Source organism: Rhipicephalus microplus, chromosome 5 (genome assembly GCF_043290135.1).
Source record: "Rhipicephalus microplus isolate Deutch F79 chromosome 5, USDA_Rmic, whole genome shotgun sequence".
Classification (NCBI taxonomy): Eukaryota; Metazoa; Arthropoda; class Arachnida; order Ixodida; family Ixodidae; genus Rhipicephalus; species Rhipicephalus microplus.
In genome coordinates, this window is record NC_134704.1 from 93799736 (window position 1) to 93816592 (window position 16857).

The window sequence follows — 16857 nt, forward strand, 5'->3', positions numbered from 1 at the left end:
AATGTCACGTGTTGGCAAACCGTTTTATAAGAAAAAGAACTTTACAATCAAAGAAGGGTCATATTCGTGACGTCAAAGGAATAATCAACCTGGCTGTGGCTATTGCCTCTTTTTTTTTCAATATTATGTTTGATTTTGATGAACCCAAACTTCTCTATCTCTGCTGGGCAGCTTCAGTTCAGTGTTGTATACGTAAGCCCTATTTTCACAGTACCTGAGGAATTTGTTGATGAAGCCATTCTAAAGTTGTCAGTCTCAATGTAATTTGGTGCAAACCTTTAATAATTGCCAAAGTCACTGTCAATGTTTGAGAGCAAATGATTTAAAGAAAATTCTGCCAATGTAATTCAAATTACTCAAAAGTATTTGAAAAAAAATCATGTAGCTGATATTTTTGTTCTAGAAGCACCTCTCGAAAGCCATGATGTTGTCCCTCAAAGCATCTGTGCAACTTTGAGAGGCTAAGCTTCAGTAGAACAAAAGTGTTTCTGCATATTTTCCTAATATTCATGAGTGCCAAAGTTACCTTGATTGTTTTTCTAAAAAATCTTTAAAAAAATGTGGTCTTTAGTTCAAACTTATTATATATATATATATATATATATATATATATATATATATATATATATATATATATATATCCTTACAAGTAGAAAATATAAATGCGTATTATTACACTGCACACCAAATTTACAGTCATCCACCTACAGATTTAGAGTGATACAGTTCCATCACATGAAGAAATGAACGCACCTTCACACACTATTGTTTCATTTTTCCAGCTGCAAGGAATGATACAAAGAGCACAACCACTACTTTAACACTACCTGGTTGAACAAATCAGTGGCATCCTTCCCAACACCCTTGAGTAGCTCGTCTACACCACCGGGGTGGTATTCCATGTATGGAGTAACATTGTACACACGACCTGTAAGGAAAAAATAACATGGCAGTCAAACATTACACAATGCCCGATGAAACTAAACTTGTCTTTTGAGCACTTATTTTTTAAATAGTTATCTCAACTTCCTCAAAAAGAAACACTAGTCTTTGTTTCAATATAGACTTATTTATCATCCAAGTTGATATTTTTTGCACGAATTTTCAGACACTGAGGAAGGCTGTCCACAACTCTATAAGAAGAACATACAGATGACAGTGTTTCACAAGTTAAATCAACCAATGAAAAAAGTAGACTTTTTAACTTATTATATTATGATAAGTTTCTCCATACTATTTGACAAATTGATACATCAGAATTCTGAAAAGCCAAGTCTACCTATAGAATCTTTGAATGGAGTAGTTGCTTGGAGATTAGATTGTGGACCATGGCTATAAAAATTTGTGTTTGTCCTAATTAGAGCCTGTAGATTCACAGCCATGTACACAGAACTGATATATTTTAATAAAATTGCAATATACATTACATTGAGCTGTAGACACACAACCTAAAGATTAGTGATCCACAGCATCGGGTATTTTGTGATGAGGCCAACTCTCACTGCACAATGTAGTCCTATAATGATCCATGCAGCATGGCTTTAATACTTTCATGGTTTATATAAGAGATGCGGGAATATTCAAGAAGTTTGAATACGCAATCGAAAATACTACGGTATTTGAATTCGCTTCAAAAACAGTTCAGACAATTCAAGATTTCGAAGTATTCTAAATTAATTAAACAAAAAGAGGAGGATCCCGGCCACAAGAGAAAATAAATCTTGTGGTCGGCATCCTAGTCTTCATTCAATGATTCTTCCCGACCAGATGGATGTCCATGGAAGCTTTCATTTTATTCAAAATAAACTATTATTATTATTATCTGATTTGCATACACGGATACACAAGAACACAGAAAAAAGAGGGAGAGAGCAAGCTGGCAACTGCCACCTGAAGGAGCACAACGCCTGCTGTTGCGTCTGGCGCCTAGGCTGACAAGGGAGCGGCGATCGTTTGATCCTCAAACAAGTTGCCGAATGGCTGGCAGCCAATGTCCGCCAGGCATTGTCCCTCTTAGCCGGAGGGTGGGGTGTCCTGCCGCCACAATGCCGTGAGCCGTTCACGAGACGACAACAAATGCAGCATCTTTCTTGGAAGGGACAGTGGCGGCAGCCGCAAATCGACCCGCTAATTGAACGAGCTGTGCGGCAGACGCTTTTGAGCTTGGTTGCGACGGCTGTTTTGATGAATGCTGTCGTGAGCTGAAGACCCCTCGTCCAGCGGCACACACACACCGATGAAGAGCCACGTGGGTGACACATGGCAGTGCAGCGACATTGCCTCAATATTGAACGTCCACGTGGGCCGTGCATGCTTGTCACCCTCGCCGGTTATGTGTGATCCGTAATTGGACAGTGCCATCTTCACGCGTTCCCTTATCTAGGGATCTGGCGAGAACATACCCTTTATAATGAGCCAACCTGCTTGTTCCAAGGAGAGCCATGTAGAGGAGCGCCTCGTTTGAGAGCTCGCCATGTACATATTGTGTATAAACCCTCTCTAATAAGTCCACTTCCTCCTGCCTTGACATCTTCATCCCGAATATCCGGTGCCGCGAAGGCCGGTCGCAACACTGCTTACTCTTTACATATATATATACCGCATGTAACCCCCTGTAAAGGTAGTTTTACTGCTGTAGATGTGTGCCATCTCATTATTACACCTGTCCAGGGGAAAACTGCAATGCAGCGATGCTTTACCGTTAAACGAAGATATGCTTGCATCGATTGATAATATTTTATTGCGATAGCAGTTATATGAACATTCTCGGATGGTTTTTGCCATCGCCGCTGCTGTCATTTAACACACACACGCACGCACACACACAGATATATATATATATATATATATATGATGTTACGAGTAACTTATTTATTAAATTATATACGATGGACCGTGCTCGGCGAACAAGATGGCGACAGTTCATCAACAACCAGCAACCGACGTGGTCTTTCTCTTTCATGCAGCAAGGCTGTGACGGCTGTTGTGCATCATAACCCCCTGGCAGTATAAGCAGCATCTCGGTGCTTGAGCTACTCGTATGCGGTAGAAGGAGGGTGATAAGGCTTGAGTTGAGCTATGTGCACAATGTCGCTCGAAGCTGACGTTGAATCAGCTGGAACGATCTCATATTTAACGTCAATCACCTCGCAAACGACGCGGTATGGTCCAGTGTAGCGTGACAGCAGTTTTTCAGAAAGACCTACACACCCAGTGGGGGACCAAAGAGAGACAAGGGAACCTGGTGAAAAGTGCATGTTTCAATGATGGGAATCGTAGAGCTGTCTTTGGTGCTCCTGTGAGGCCTGCAGACGGCTGCGGGCGAGTTGGCGTGCGTGGTCGGCTCGCGCAATGGCTTCGCCGGCATACTCAGTGACCGAGGGCAGCAAGGTGTCAAAGGGTAGGGCGGGTTCTCGGCTGTATAGAAGATAAAATGACGAATAGTCGGCAGTTTCGTGACGTGACAAATTATATGCGAATGTCACAAATGGCAGATGAACGTCCCAGTCCTGGTGGTCAGCCGCCATGTATTTAGAAAGCATGTTGGTTATGGTACGGTTGAGGCGCTCCATAAGACCGTTCGTTTGCAGATGGTACGAAGTGGCAAACTTGTGCTTGGCAGAGCAAGAGTGCTAAGCACAAGTTTGCCACTTCTTCCAGCTGATAGAAAAGGTCCGGCACCAGTCGTGAGAAGTTGGCGTGGAGCTCCGCGTACTAAAATAATATCATATACCAGAAAGTCCGCCGCATCGGTTGCACAACTCGTCGGAAGTGCTCGTGTGATAGTGTACCGTGTCACATAGTCAGTGGCGACAGCAATCCATTTGTTGCCTGAGCTGGAGATCAGGAATAGGCCAAGCAGGTCGAGGCCAACTAAAAAAAAAGATTCAGTAAGAATGTCGATCGGCTGAAGGAATCCAGCTGGTAAGGAGGATGGCTTTTTGCGGCGCTGGCAGGGTTCACAAACGGCGACGTAGTGTCGAACAAAACGGGCAAGATTAGGCCAAAAGAAATGACAACGTATACGGTCGTATGTGCGAGAGACGCCCAAATGGCCCGCTAAAGGAGCATCATGAAGTTGGTTGAGGACAGTCGCACGAAGATGAGGTGGTATGACGGGGAGTAAGTCATGGCCATATGGATCGAGGTAACGATGATACAGGATCCCGTCTTTGACCAGGAATATTTGTAGAGATGCATCGCGAGGCATTGACTCAAGCTTGTCAATGATGGTTCGCAGGGAAGCATCCCGGCATTGTTCGTGGCCAAGGTTGAGTAGCTGCGTCACAGACAGGTCTGGAAACGTGTCAGTATGGGCAGCTTCTTCCACAGGATAGCGTGATAAACAATCCGCACCTTGATGCAACCGCCCTGTTTTGTACGTTACCGTGAACGTGTATTCTTGTAAACGTAGGGACCAACGAGCGAGGCGTCCAATGGGATCCTTGAGTGAGGCCAGCCAGCAGAGCGCGTGGTGATCGGTGACTACCCGGAATGAACGCCCGTATAAGTATGGGCGAAACTTGGCGGCTGTACACACAAGAGCGAGACACTCACGCTCCATTTCACATCTGGGAACTTGGCGGACGGCGTCATCGCAAGAGGAAGAAGCAGTTGTATTCGGCAGGCACGTGATGCCGCGGGTGACGCGGCGGGTTTTAGCCTGTTCTAGACGGTGGCATTTTGTCAGGATCGTGTTGATGCTCGTGAAATTATTAAAAACCAGCAGGTTGAAGGCATCGTCAGCAATCCCTTTGAGGACGTGATTAACTTTTTCGTCTTCCGACATGTGGTGGTCGACCTTGCTACAAAGCGCCAAGACGTCAAGAATGTATAAGACGTACGATTCAGTATACATCTGGGCGCGAGTGGCGAGTTTTCTTGGCAGTGAGCTGACGACCAGATGAATCACCGACAAGATCACGGATCTTTGTTTTGAAGATATCCCAGCTTGTGACTTCTCCTTCATTGGTTTTGAACCATGTCCGCGGTGTGCTGTCGAGGTAGAACACAATATTGGCGAGCATGATCGTGCGATCCCAGTGGTGGGTAGCACTGACACGCTCGTACCAGTGCAGCCAGGAGTCAACGTCGATGGTACCGCCAGCGGAGAAAGTGCCAGGATCCCGCAGGAGTGACAGGGTGACGTAGGTTGTTGACTCGGCTAGAGAGGCCGGTGGTGATGAGGCACTGGCAGTTGAAGTAGCCGAAAAGTCCCCGGCGTTGCAACCGCTGCGCGTCTCCATCGAGGTACGGGAGTCGTCCACATTAACCAATAATGTAACGAGTAACTTATTTATTAAATTATATGCGATGTACCATGCTCGGAGAACAAGATGGCCACAGTTCATCAACAACCAGCAACCGACGCGGTCTTTCTCTTTCATGCAGCAAGGCTGTGCCGGCTGTTGTGTATCAATATATATATATATATATATATATATATATATATATATATATATATATATATATATATATATATATATATATATATATATATATATATATATATATATATATATATATATACATACATATATATATATATATATATATATAAGAGAAAGAAGTGTATACCTAAGGGCTCATTTTTCTGTGTTTTGACCCAATATTAATGAGATTCCTGCTCACGGCAAGTTGTCTTTTCACCCACTTTTCTTTCTTCTTATTCACAATACATTGGTTCCCCTATATATTCTATAGCAATATTTTTGTTAGATCTCAATATATATATATATATATATATATATATATATATATATATATATATATATATATATATACACACACATATTTATATGGAAAGAAGTGTATACCTAAGGGCTCGTTTTTCCATGTTTTGACAAAATATTAACGTTATATATATATATATATATATATATACACACACATAAGATGAGCTAGCCTCCTCTTTCGACATTACGAACATCACCTTTCTGGCCGAGTCGTCTGCGCGCGCTTATATCGAGAGCAAACAAGAGGGGGGGGGGGGGGGCGCTTACGGTTGCTGCACTATTGCGGCAATAATCAAGGTGCGGCTCTTGCCCCCACAGCATGCGGGAGCTTCTACAGGCTGCATCTCAAGACAAAAAAATGGTGCCAAAAGTGTACCTGGAGCGGCCGTGTACATATAGATGCACTCTACCGATAACAACCTGCCACCAGCGGCGACACACGACGTATAGCCCTTAGTACCAACATGCGCTGGCCACGGGAGGCGCTTCTCATCAATGCCATCACTACGCACAAGCCTTGTTGTGGTCATCTACTGTGGCCGCCCCACAGGAAACTTGGTTACTTAGCAGGCGCATGTTTACTATAATTAATATTTCTCCTAAAAATGCTAGCTTTGCTTCATAAAACATTCGAATATGTTGCTATCGCATTCATTACTTTGCCCTTTTGGTGAAACTGTGACTTTTTTTAGTTTTTATGTTTGTTATACCAACTTTCGTACTCTAGAGAAAAGCAAACTTTAAAACGTAACGCATTTTTCAGGCTATCATTTGCATTCCACTGAAAGTCAAATCCTGCAACCACTTCCACAAAGTTGCTTCCGCTTAACCGAAAAAATAACATTTGCACATGTCTTGTTTTAATTTTAAAATATATTGTGAAGGTAAGTTTGGTCATAACAAGTATGCCAATTTTCTTTATAATATGCGATACATGCATACGATTCGTAATTACTCGACTGAATCACCATTCACTTCGAACTGATAATTTGCTATTCGCACATTCCTGGTCAATGTTAATTTATCTAAACATGCTACAGGCTATTTACAAGCCCATGATCAGTACATTTTTCAACAGACACAGCATAAATGGCCATCAATATATGTTTCATAACATCAATAATTTTTTTCCATTGCCAGCGAAACGGTTCTCGCTGATGATTTCGTGCAGATTTTATGCACATGTTTGAAGGGTTCCCTCTCACATGTTTGGCTTATATATAAATTTAAATACAAAGTTCTGTCTTTCTCCGTATGAGCTCGTCACGTGCCACTCGCATATCCTCTCAACGTTGGCCAAAGAGCAACTTCAGGCTAGTCGTGCTGAAGAAAAAATTAATCGCGTATCTCCGTGCCTTGCTGCAAAGGACGTGGAAAGACGTTGGTGTTCAGTCTGGAGGCGCTATGTAAGATATGGCGCTATCTGGTAGTAATACATGAAGAAGCAAAAGTTTTTTAGAATGCAGAGCTATTGTTGAATGGCAGCACAGGGTCATTTCAGTTAAAGCTTCTGAATTATTTAGCGTACGAAACACCCGCCTTTTTTTCATACCGTCGCATCACCAGCGCAGTGGAATGAACACTTCAGCCTTTAAAATTATGAATCTATGAATTTTATAAATAGAAAGAGACACTGCCTAACACTTACGTGTTGATGTTGCTCCTGATATATGTGCAATATTTGCATTTTCATTGACAGTGTTCAAGAGTATGAACGTAGCAACCAGATCAAAATGGGTAGGCGTTGAGCAAGGGAGTTAAACTTTCTCCGACTGGCTGAATCGTTGCACAGACACCGACAGACAGACAAAAATTTTTGTGCGTGACACATGCCGATTCTAAACGCCGAAGGCTATGTGCGGTAGATAATCGCATGGGTTGCGAAGCACAATACACGTGTCTTTTTTTTTTGCTTTCTTCCCCCCTCCCCCCCCCCCCAGAGCACTATCTCCTGCTCGCCTGAAGGCATCTATAACAGAACAAAGTTTTAGACAGTACTGTAACGCAAACCATGCACATAGCCGCTGAAGTAGGCGGTCTTACTTTGTATTATATTTGAACGTATTGCTATTGCGATAATTATTTTGCCATTGCGGAGAAACTACACATAGTTTCTCACGTAAGTGCTTGTAAAAAAAAACACTACAACAAATAACTAGTTAAATTATTATTGTAAATATTAAAAACAACTCTACGACAATGTGCCACAGCTAGCAATTTCATGAGGATACTGTTTTTACCTTTCAGGCAAATCCAGGCATCGTCTTTCTTGTTGTGCTTCATCAGCTCCTCGTAGGTGACCTCCAGAAAGCGGCCGTTGACTCCAGAGAGGTTTGGATTGGCATGGGTCAACCGGATCCAGTCCATGAGAGATCGGCCAGGACCGAGCGAAACCTTGACACGCCCTAAAAGAGACATTTGTAGACAGTCGTGAAGCACACGCACTATGTAACTTCTGATGATGATGGTATATTAGGTTTAACGTCCCTAAACCATGATATGATATGATTATGAGAGATGCCTATGTAACATCTAATGGCGTCAGCTGAAAGGAGCGGTCCACATGAAACAACGTATACGAATGCAGGAATGTAGCAAGAATTTTTTCTTGGGGGGGGGGGAGGATTCATGTTTATGTAGGATCGAGTGCATGTGCTTGTATGTACACGTGTATAGACCTAAATACACAAAAATTCGAAACATATTTTTGGCGGGTGGGGGAATGAACACATGATATTAAACATTGTATACTACGCCATTGTATACGAAGCACCGTTGTATAATGTGATGACGTTTGGTTTACTTTACAACTCCAGAAAGTCATCATGGGGCTGTTGCTCATATTATTGCATAGTAGTAATCAAATGGCTTCAGTAACGGACATATTGCCTCACGAATCCACTGCCAAAAAATTTTCAGAATACAGTCAAGTACGAACGAAGCCACAGGGACTTGTTGCACGCTTCAAGCGCTTTCTCTCTCCTTTCGCACTAGCGAGCGCGCTGGAAGCTACGCAGAGACCGGGAGGAAAGGGAAAAAAAGCTGCGTCCCTTGGTCAGCGCACGTCATGACCTTGAGCACTTTACTTTCTACTCGAACTCACAGCTTACTTTTAACGTGATCGCGAGCGAGTGCCCACGTGGCGCCATCAAGCGGCGGTCACAGTAAGCATGCAGCCCACAATGCTCAAATCAGCAAATGTCCATTGATTTGTTGCTTACGCGTGATAATTTCAGGCTAAAGATGTGGTGCCACCATTTCTGTGGCTTGCGCGTTCTTTGCTGTAGACGTTACTTATAGCTCCAGGAAGCACAATACAGTTACCAACATTCCTTTATTCTCGCCAAATAAATTAATATCAGTTCTTTATTGGACCATTTCCGGTTTCAGGGCGCAGAATTGGGATGTGACACTGCAGTGCAGCTTTCGCGCACACACGTGCCACACAAGCACCTGCACAACAATCGTGCAGCAAAAACGACACTTTGGGAGGTCTCCTGAGGTCACTCCCCTTACTACAATAGGCGTGCACACGGGACAGGGGGGGGGGGGGGCGCCACGATTCAGGGAGGGGGAGCAGAGTCAGCGATGAACCTTTGTTCCCCTTGAAGGGAAACATGCGCACGCCTACGCTCAGTACAGATCTGGTGAGACGTCACTGCAACTTCGTTAGCCTTCCTAGAAAGCTACGACAGTTCTGGACGCACTTGCGATGCACTTCGGTCAGGAGAATGAGCATTTAGGTACACTTTGGAGGTGAATTAAAATATATTTTAATCTTTTGCTGTGTCCAAGCGTTTGACTGGAGTGTTCTATTGCCTGCAGAGGAAACACACATGAGGCTTGTTTTAGCCTCGAAATGTGATGGCACCATCCCGTTAAGACATCTGTAGAGGGAAGGCGGTGTGATTTCGAGCTGACTTTGAGAATTATTTGTAAATTGCAGGTCACGTGCAGCGCTATAATGTTTGTGTAGCGTGTTCTCAGGAGCCTCGACTACCTATCGGCAGCGTTTTACTGACCATGCTGAATAAGAGTTGCAGAGCCGCTTTAATGCCTGTGCAGAGTTGGCCATGAGAAGCACAGATTATACCTGGACAAGTTGTTATTTTAAGTGTTTGTTATGCAAATTGTAACACGAAAAAAGGCAGAGACATGGTATAGCAAAAATCTAGTAATGTATTGCACACGGCCAACACATATTACGACACAGCAAAGCAGAAATTCAAAAACAAAATGCAGATCACACTTGAGGAAATACAATCTCCCCTACCAAGAAAGAGAAATTCTTTGTCACAAAACAAAAGAGGGAGGAGGACTGTCCCACCCGGCTGCCTCCATTCCGAAAATGTCGGAAACATAGGAAACTCTTAATCTTAACAAGAATGTCAGTCATAAGCCCATCAAAGTGTAACACGCACATGTAAACGCACCTAAGAATACCTAGGCACTATTAAAATAACGGGTAGCAGTGCAGAGCAAATCGAGAAGTACGCTGCCGAGAATCGGTCACCACATACCAGAGCCAGTGGCCGACATGGTGGGATCTCCGGGCACAAGGTTGTTGGCACTGGTGCTCATAGGGTCTGGCGCCCTCGTGCCCTGCAGTTGCTGCTGCTGCTGCCGCTGCAATGCCGTTCCATCGACCTTTGCCCCCTGCGGTAACTGGCTGCGAACTTTGTTCTTTCTTTTGCCGGGGCAGGCCACGCACCGGGACTCGTTGCACCCCAGCTGTGTGAAGGTGTAATTAAAAGTATGCAATTAAGCATGCGGGTACAATACAAAATCGTTATCAGCTTTTTTAGAACTTAAAAGGAACCCCGATTTTATGGAGAGGCGACAGGTGAAAGATCAATATATTACTATAGTCGGTTACAGCCTAAAAATAAATATACGCTCCACCCCCAGTACTCCAGCGCACCTGTCATTTATCTGTGCAACAGGGCAATATTGGCGATTTACATTTTAACCATAAGGTCTTTTTCAGTGGTCATGCAAACGCTACACATAATATAAGATATATAAGTTAAAGGTTAGTAGTTCTTTGTTGAAAAGTTATGTTTGGCAGAGCTGTGCGGTAGGAATTTTCAAAGAAATTTGTGGCGAAGTAAAACTTTTTGAATGAAAACTAGTGAAATGAACACGAGCCTGTATGGACAAGTGATATGCGTGAAGTCCACAAAATCTGCCTGACGTCACGTAAATAACCGATTACTATTCCGTGAGAAATATAAGCAAATTCAGACTGGGTGGGATGTAGACAGCTATGGGCGGAGCTTATATTTATTTTTAGGTTGTCACCAACTATAATTAGGCTGACGTTCAAAATAATTACAGTCGAAGCATGAAGAGACGAAAAGTTCTTCAACAGGGCGTTTCGCTGTAGCCGAAGTGTGAAATTGTCACACAAGTCACATATTCAAGCTTCCTACCCTCATCAAACACGTCAAGAGGCATTATTATGAATATCGTAGACTTCCACAATATCGTCAAATTCCGTAATATGGCGGCACTTGGACCAACCAGGCTGGTTGCAGTCTCTGTCTGAACCAATACGAGAACTGCACGCCAAGATGGCGAATTTATTAATATGCGGAATAATACCATTTCTAAGATCAATAGCCAGTTGCTTCTAAGCAAAGTATATAGCTAAGCGCCTGTTGCGGTCAAGTACTGAAAAAAAAATCACAGAATATCCACGGAGTGAATGATGATGAGTGGGGCTAGTGTCCTTCTGTCCGTCGTCTGTCCATCCACCTGTGCATGCGTCCGATCGCGTTAGAGAATGCAGACGGCGCACGGGTAACATCGACGAGACGCGAGCCAAGGAAGCCGAGCGCAAGCGTTTTCAACGCGCCCGCCACTCTGCTTCGTTCATGCCCCACCACGACCCGCCACGTACGGCGACTATCCAGGAGACAGAGAGGCACTCGTTCTCTGCGTACCCAGGCACAGCCCGCGCAGCAACCAATCGGAGAGTAGCGGTACAGCGCCATCTAGAATATCCTCACTCAACTGCAGTTTGTACTTCTATGAGACAGCACCGTCTATTATACTGTTCGAGATATACTGCCTTCTTTTCTTTCTCGTCTAGCTCTTCTTATCTTGGTTAAGCGTGACGCATAACAATGTCAGAATAAGAGGAGCTTCGCTCATAAAATTTCGGTATAGCCCTATAAGACCGCCAGCTGGGACGCTTCGCGTTCGCCCGCGCCGTCACTATGCCGCGGAGAACATGAGCCCTCGACTGACTGGCCGGCAGTTTAGGCGGGATGTACGAATTTATCAGTGCGTTTTCATTCTGCCTATCACGGAAGCTTGTGCGAAGTTGTGTACAATGTAATATACGAGCGAACACAACTTCCACGGCCGAACGCCCCTTCAGCGGCTCTTCAAGGGACACTAAAGAGAGAGAGAGAAAAAAAAGATTTTTTTTTTCACATTAGTAGATAACCCTTTCACAATTCCAAAATCATGGCACTTGCCGCAAATGTATCTCTGCGAAACATGTGCCCGGCCCGAATGGAGTGTACATTGGATGGAAGAGAAACAGAAAAACACAAAAGCATTGAGGAGGCTGCGGAAGACATGTCGTCCTTTTTTAGGACCACGTCCTTCGTCCGAATGTTTACAGGCGTCCTAGTGCTGTGCAAGTTGAGCAAGTTGTGTATAGGCCGTTAATCAAAAACAAACATCAGGGCCCTTGCCAAAACACAACTCTAATGCGCTGCTTAACGCCCGAAAGAGACGCACAAACAAACACAGGAGATATCTAATTACGAACTCGCGCATGGTATTAGAACGGCACGCCTCAGGCGTAATGCGACAACGAATTCAAGGCTGATGGAAAAGAGGGTAAGTCCAGCTTAGGTTCGAGGTTTAATGCACGGTGCGTATAAGAGCGAATTCATTTACGCCAACACGACGGAAAATAAACGTAGGTTTCGCGGTATCGACACTCGAAGAAGCTATTCAGGCGACGGATGGAGATAATTATTCTCTATTATTATTGCGTTGTCTTTTGTTATACTGTCCTGATGGTAACGAATAGTTCAAAAACGAGCGAGATGAGGTAAGATCTTAAAACATAGATATCATAAGTAGCTCTGTTTTTGTTACGTATAGCGCTTTCAGAAGACTACACAGAGAATGGAATGCGCTGTATACAGATAAGAAGCAGCGCCTATATATATATGAACGCGAATTTAACGATGAAGGGGCGTGCCTCATCTCACGCATGCTGGTACGAGACAAACGAAATGATTTCCTCGTCGGACTGAAAGGAACAGGCTATGTGGGGATAGAACATTTACACTGCTTCGTTACCGTACTAACAGCGATAGGGATACAAATATTCAGCGTGACGTTAAGAAACGAACAGGAGACAGTGGATTAAACCGGACAGAGAATGGGGGTAATTAATAGATACAGTTCACATTAAGAGAAAAATGTCGAAGTGTAGCCCGAAAGGCAGAGCACAGGAAGCAGTTGTAATGAGTATATATAGGGCAACTCTGCGAAATAACGCTCATGCATTTATTGACCGTATACGTGGAAACAAGTACTGGCTAACCTGTTTAATTAGCACTGTGTCACGCGCGGACGGGAAAAACTGAAAATCAATAAATTTGCACGATTACAGCGAATGATCCCTGTCACAATGCTGCATGGCGTGACTGACGGTCCGGGCAGAGGAGAAAGGGACGATTGTTGTAAGGCATGTTCCTTGGAAGTGTACCTGAAACATTGGCACGACGCAATGGCCACCCTATACGAGTAAGTCATCAGCCATCTCGACGGTCCGAATGGACGCCTTTGCGCCGCTCACCGCAGATCAACTTCAAAATACGGCCAGCAGGCCACCTATCCAAGCTCGGTGCTGAATTACAGCTGGAGGGTAAGGCATGCTGCACGTATACTAATAACTCTCGCACATGAGGCGCATGATACAATCTTGTCGCATTCGGATTGTATAAAAAACATCAACGGCGAAGACGAAGACTATACTTCGTGTACTGTAAATAGCTGAAACTCGCAGAACATAGAAAGGCAGACAGATAACCTATAGTTCGTATGTTATAACAGCAGAACGATTGCTAAGAGAAGTCAATCGCATTCCACGATAGTACGAGAATACCCAAGTGTGACGGAAATGAAGAAGTCGGCGCACATAAAATACGTGAATACGCTTTCAGCACCGTGATGTTCTGGAGAACACTTATATGTCATAGACAATGCGCGGCGTTATACTGAATGCCGGCCGTACCGTACCTTTCCGTTATTTTAATCAAGTCCGCGAATGTCTAAAGATTGCTTGAATAGCGTATATAAGCAATATCAGAAACTGGACTGCTTTGCCTGGATCAGACAGACACGAGATAAAAGCGCGACACAGTGCTTGAGCATAACTATGCGCCTCTTTAACTCAGTCCTTTCCAAGCACTTTGAATCATCTTAATCGCATAAAGCAATCTCGCATCATCTTGCCGGGCTCATGAGGACTTCAAATGCCATAAAAGTATGCCTCCTATATATGTACACTTTCTCATGCAGCCTCATGGTGAGACGCCGCGAAAACTTCAGTTTGTTCGCGGCGATACATACTTTTTACTGACTTGAGTAACATCAGAACTTACTATTATCCTACTTGTTTATACTACTTTTCTAATCAAACGCGCCCCACTTTCGCATTTAGGCGCTGTTCTCATCCACATGACACAAGAAACTGCACGCTACCAGTATATATATATCTTGCGGCACAGGACACAGACGGTCGTTATATTTCAGAAGCGACGTGCAGAAAGTAAAGATAAAAAACAATATTAACAAAACAAGCACCGCTATTTGTACCGTTTTCGCTGAACTCGACAATAGAAAAAACTCGCCCACTTCGTTCCCCGGCTCCCTAGATGAGGCCTATTTCTTTACGCCCACAATGTGGAAATGTTAGTGAGAAGACAACGGTTCACGACCATTTTTCCTGCTCAAGAGGTTTCTCTCCTTGATCCGCAGCGGCGTGCAAAAGAATGGGGCGGGCATGCACAGGACTCGGGATTACTGCGTATATGTGCAGTGAAGATACGTACGTGCGAAGACAAATGACACTTTGCAGGGCCCCGAGATACGTAAGAGGCGGAGAAAAATGTCCGAACATAATTCTACTTCACGCTGCGCGGCTAAATAAATGGAAGGTCTGTGCCGAGGGTGTCGTACGCGGCTATACGTGTGGTGTCGTTTGTAAGCGTCTTCCTTCCTCCCTTCCTTTCTTTTTCTTTCTTTCTTTCTTTCTTTCGTTCTTTCTTTCTTTCCTTCTTTCTTTCTTTCTTTCTTTCTTTCTTTCTTTCTTTCTTTCTTTCTTTCTTTCTTTCTTTGCTTTATCTGCTTCGCGTTCACGGAGCATTAGCCAAGAAACGAAACTTGATGTAACGTGCCCATAAGGTGCGTAACGAATGATCAGGCATGCTCTCCTGGTGGCAAACTAACTAGAGCATGTTTTACGTTACGCCTAACTAGAAATTACGCTCGTCGTTACGAACGTGAACGACAACAGCAGCTGACAGCACATGAACACACGCCCGCTATAGTGTTTGCTTAGTTATATATAACTTCTGTGGTTTCAGGCGAACGTAGCTGTCACGCTAACGATTTATTGTCGAGATAGCAATCACACGGAGAATAAACGGAGTCCTCACTGTCCGTATAATGGCCAAGACCACAACATCGCTTCGCGTGTAGCCTGTCGTATGTGCGACTGAAAGCGTGAGAGGAGTTGCCGAAGATCGTGGAGAGGAAACGCACCGACGGCTGCCGTCGCGCGAAATGGGCATCGGAGGTCGCGGAAAAAGAACTGAATGGCTACGGCAGGAGCTGCGTATACTTTGACTAGCCGGCTGTAGTTATCCGCGGTCACGCGAGCCGCATGTTGACGGTGATAAGAACCCGGCTCACACCTTTGCACGAGTGTTGTGTACTCATCGGAAAGCTTGTGGTGCTCGCTGCAGTACCTGCGTTTCCTCACGCCACCGTTACATCGAGTTACGCAAGGCGGGCCCGCTAAATGAGCGCGCTGCGGCGGCCTAACTTCGTACGACATTCGATTGATTGATATGTGGGGTTTAACGTCCCAAAACCATCATATAATTATGAGAGACGCCGTAGTGGAGGGCTTCGGAAATTTTGACGACCTGGGGTTCTTTAACGTGAACCCAAATCTGAGCAGACGGGCCTACAACATTTCCGCCTCCATCGGAAATGCAGCCGCCACAGCCGGGAATCGATCCCGCGACCTGCGGGTCAGCAGCCGAGGTGTACCTTAGCTACTAGACCACCACGGAGGGACGACATTCGATTTTGTTGGTATCGACTTCATTCCCTGCTTCGCCCACAGAACATCTTGCTTCCCATAAAAATGTAGTCGCAGTAGCCTGCCACGGAATCGAACCCGCACCCTCATTCTCAGCAGCGCATTGCCCATAAGCGCCTAGGAATCACCGCGGGTATTTACCATTGACGATGTATCGAGATTAATACCTCTGAAGCCTTCATTATTTCAGCAGTGAAAACAGCCTACAGAGCGGAGTCTGACACAAAGAAGGTAAATTTTAGCTATACACACAAGCAATTAATCACTATTCAAATATGATTTTCATAATTACGACGATAAAAAGGTCACCATTCCAAAGCATTCGTTTATTTTTGTAAATCTGTATTTTTGATGGCTCGAAGTGCAGCTTAAAAAGCTGTACTTTTCACATTTAACAGTCTACAAAGGTGACAGTAAACACATTCACGACACGGTGTTTCGACTAGCCGATGGGTCCCCGCAGGTCGCGGGATCGAATTCGGCTGCTACATTTTGATTGAGGCAAAAATGCTGTATAGGCCCGTGTGCTCAGATTTGGGTGCACGTTAAAGAAACCCTGCAGGTGGTCGAAATTTTCGGAGCCCTCCACTACGGCGTCTTTCATAATCATGTGGTGGTTTAGAGACGTTAAGTCCAACATATCAATCCAATCAAATCAATATCGAAATCGAGCAGATGGGTTGGTCACACATCGCTCTCATCGAGTTGCTACTTGGTCGCCAGCCGTAGAGCTGCTGTATATGTAACAATGCACAGACA

At 44.4% G+C, this 16857-nt stretch overlaps 1 protein-coding gene across 9 annotated transcripts in view; it reads right to left on the reverse strand.

Moving 5' to 3' along the window:
* Positions 1–16857, reverse strand: part of LOC119174335 (cytochrome b5 reductase 4) — a 323373-nt gene that overhangs the window by 37760 nt on the left and 268756 nt on the right. For all 9 annotated transcript variants that reach the window (XM_075895768.1, XM_075895763.1, XM_037425194.2 and 6 more), the window contains 3 exons: positions 10256–10466; positions 7976–8140; positions 828–928 (listed from right to left, as the gene is read on the reverse strand). In XM_075895768.1, the coding sequence (XP_075751883.1) occupies positions 828–928; positions 7976–8140; positions 10256–10316 (327 nt within the window). In that variant the 5' untranslated portion in view covers positions 10317–10466. The remainder of the gene's footprint in view (positions 1–827; positions 929–7975; positions 8141–10255; positions 10467–16857) is intronic.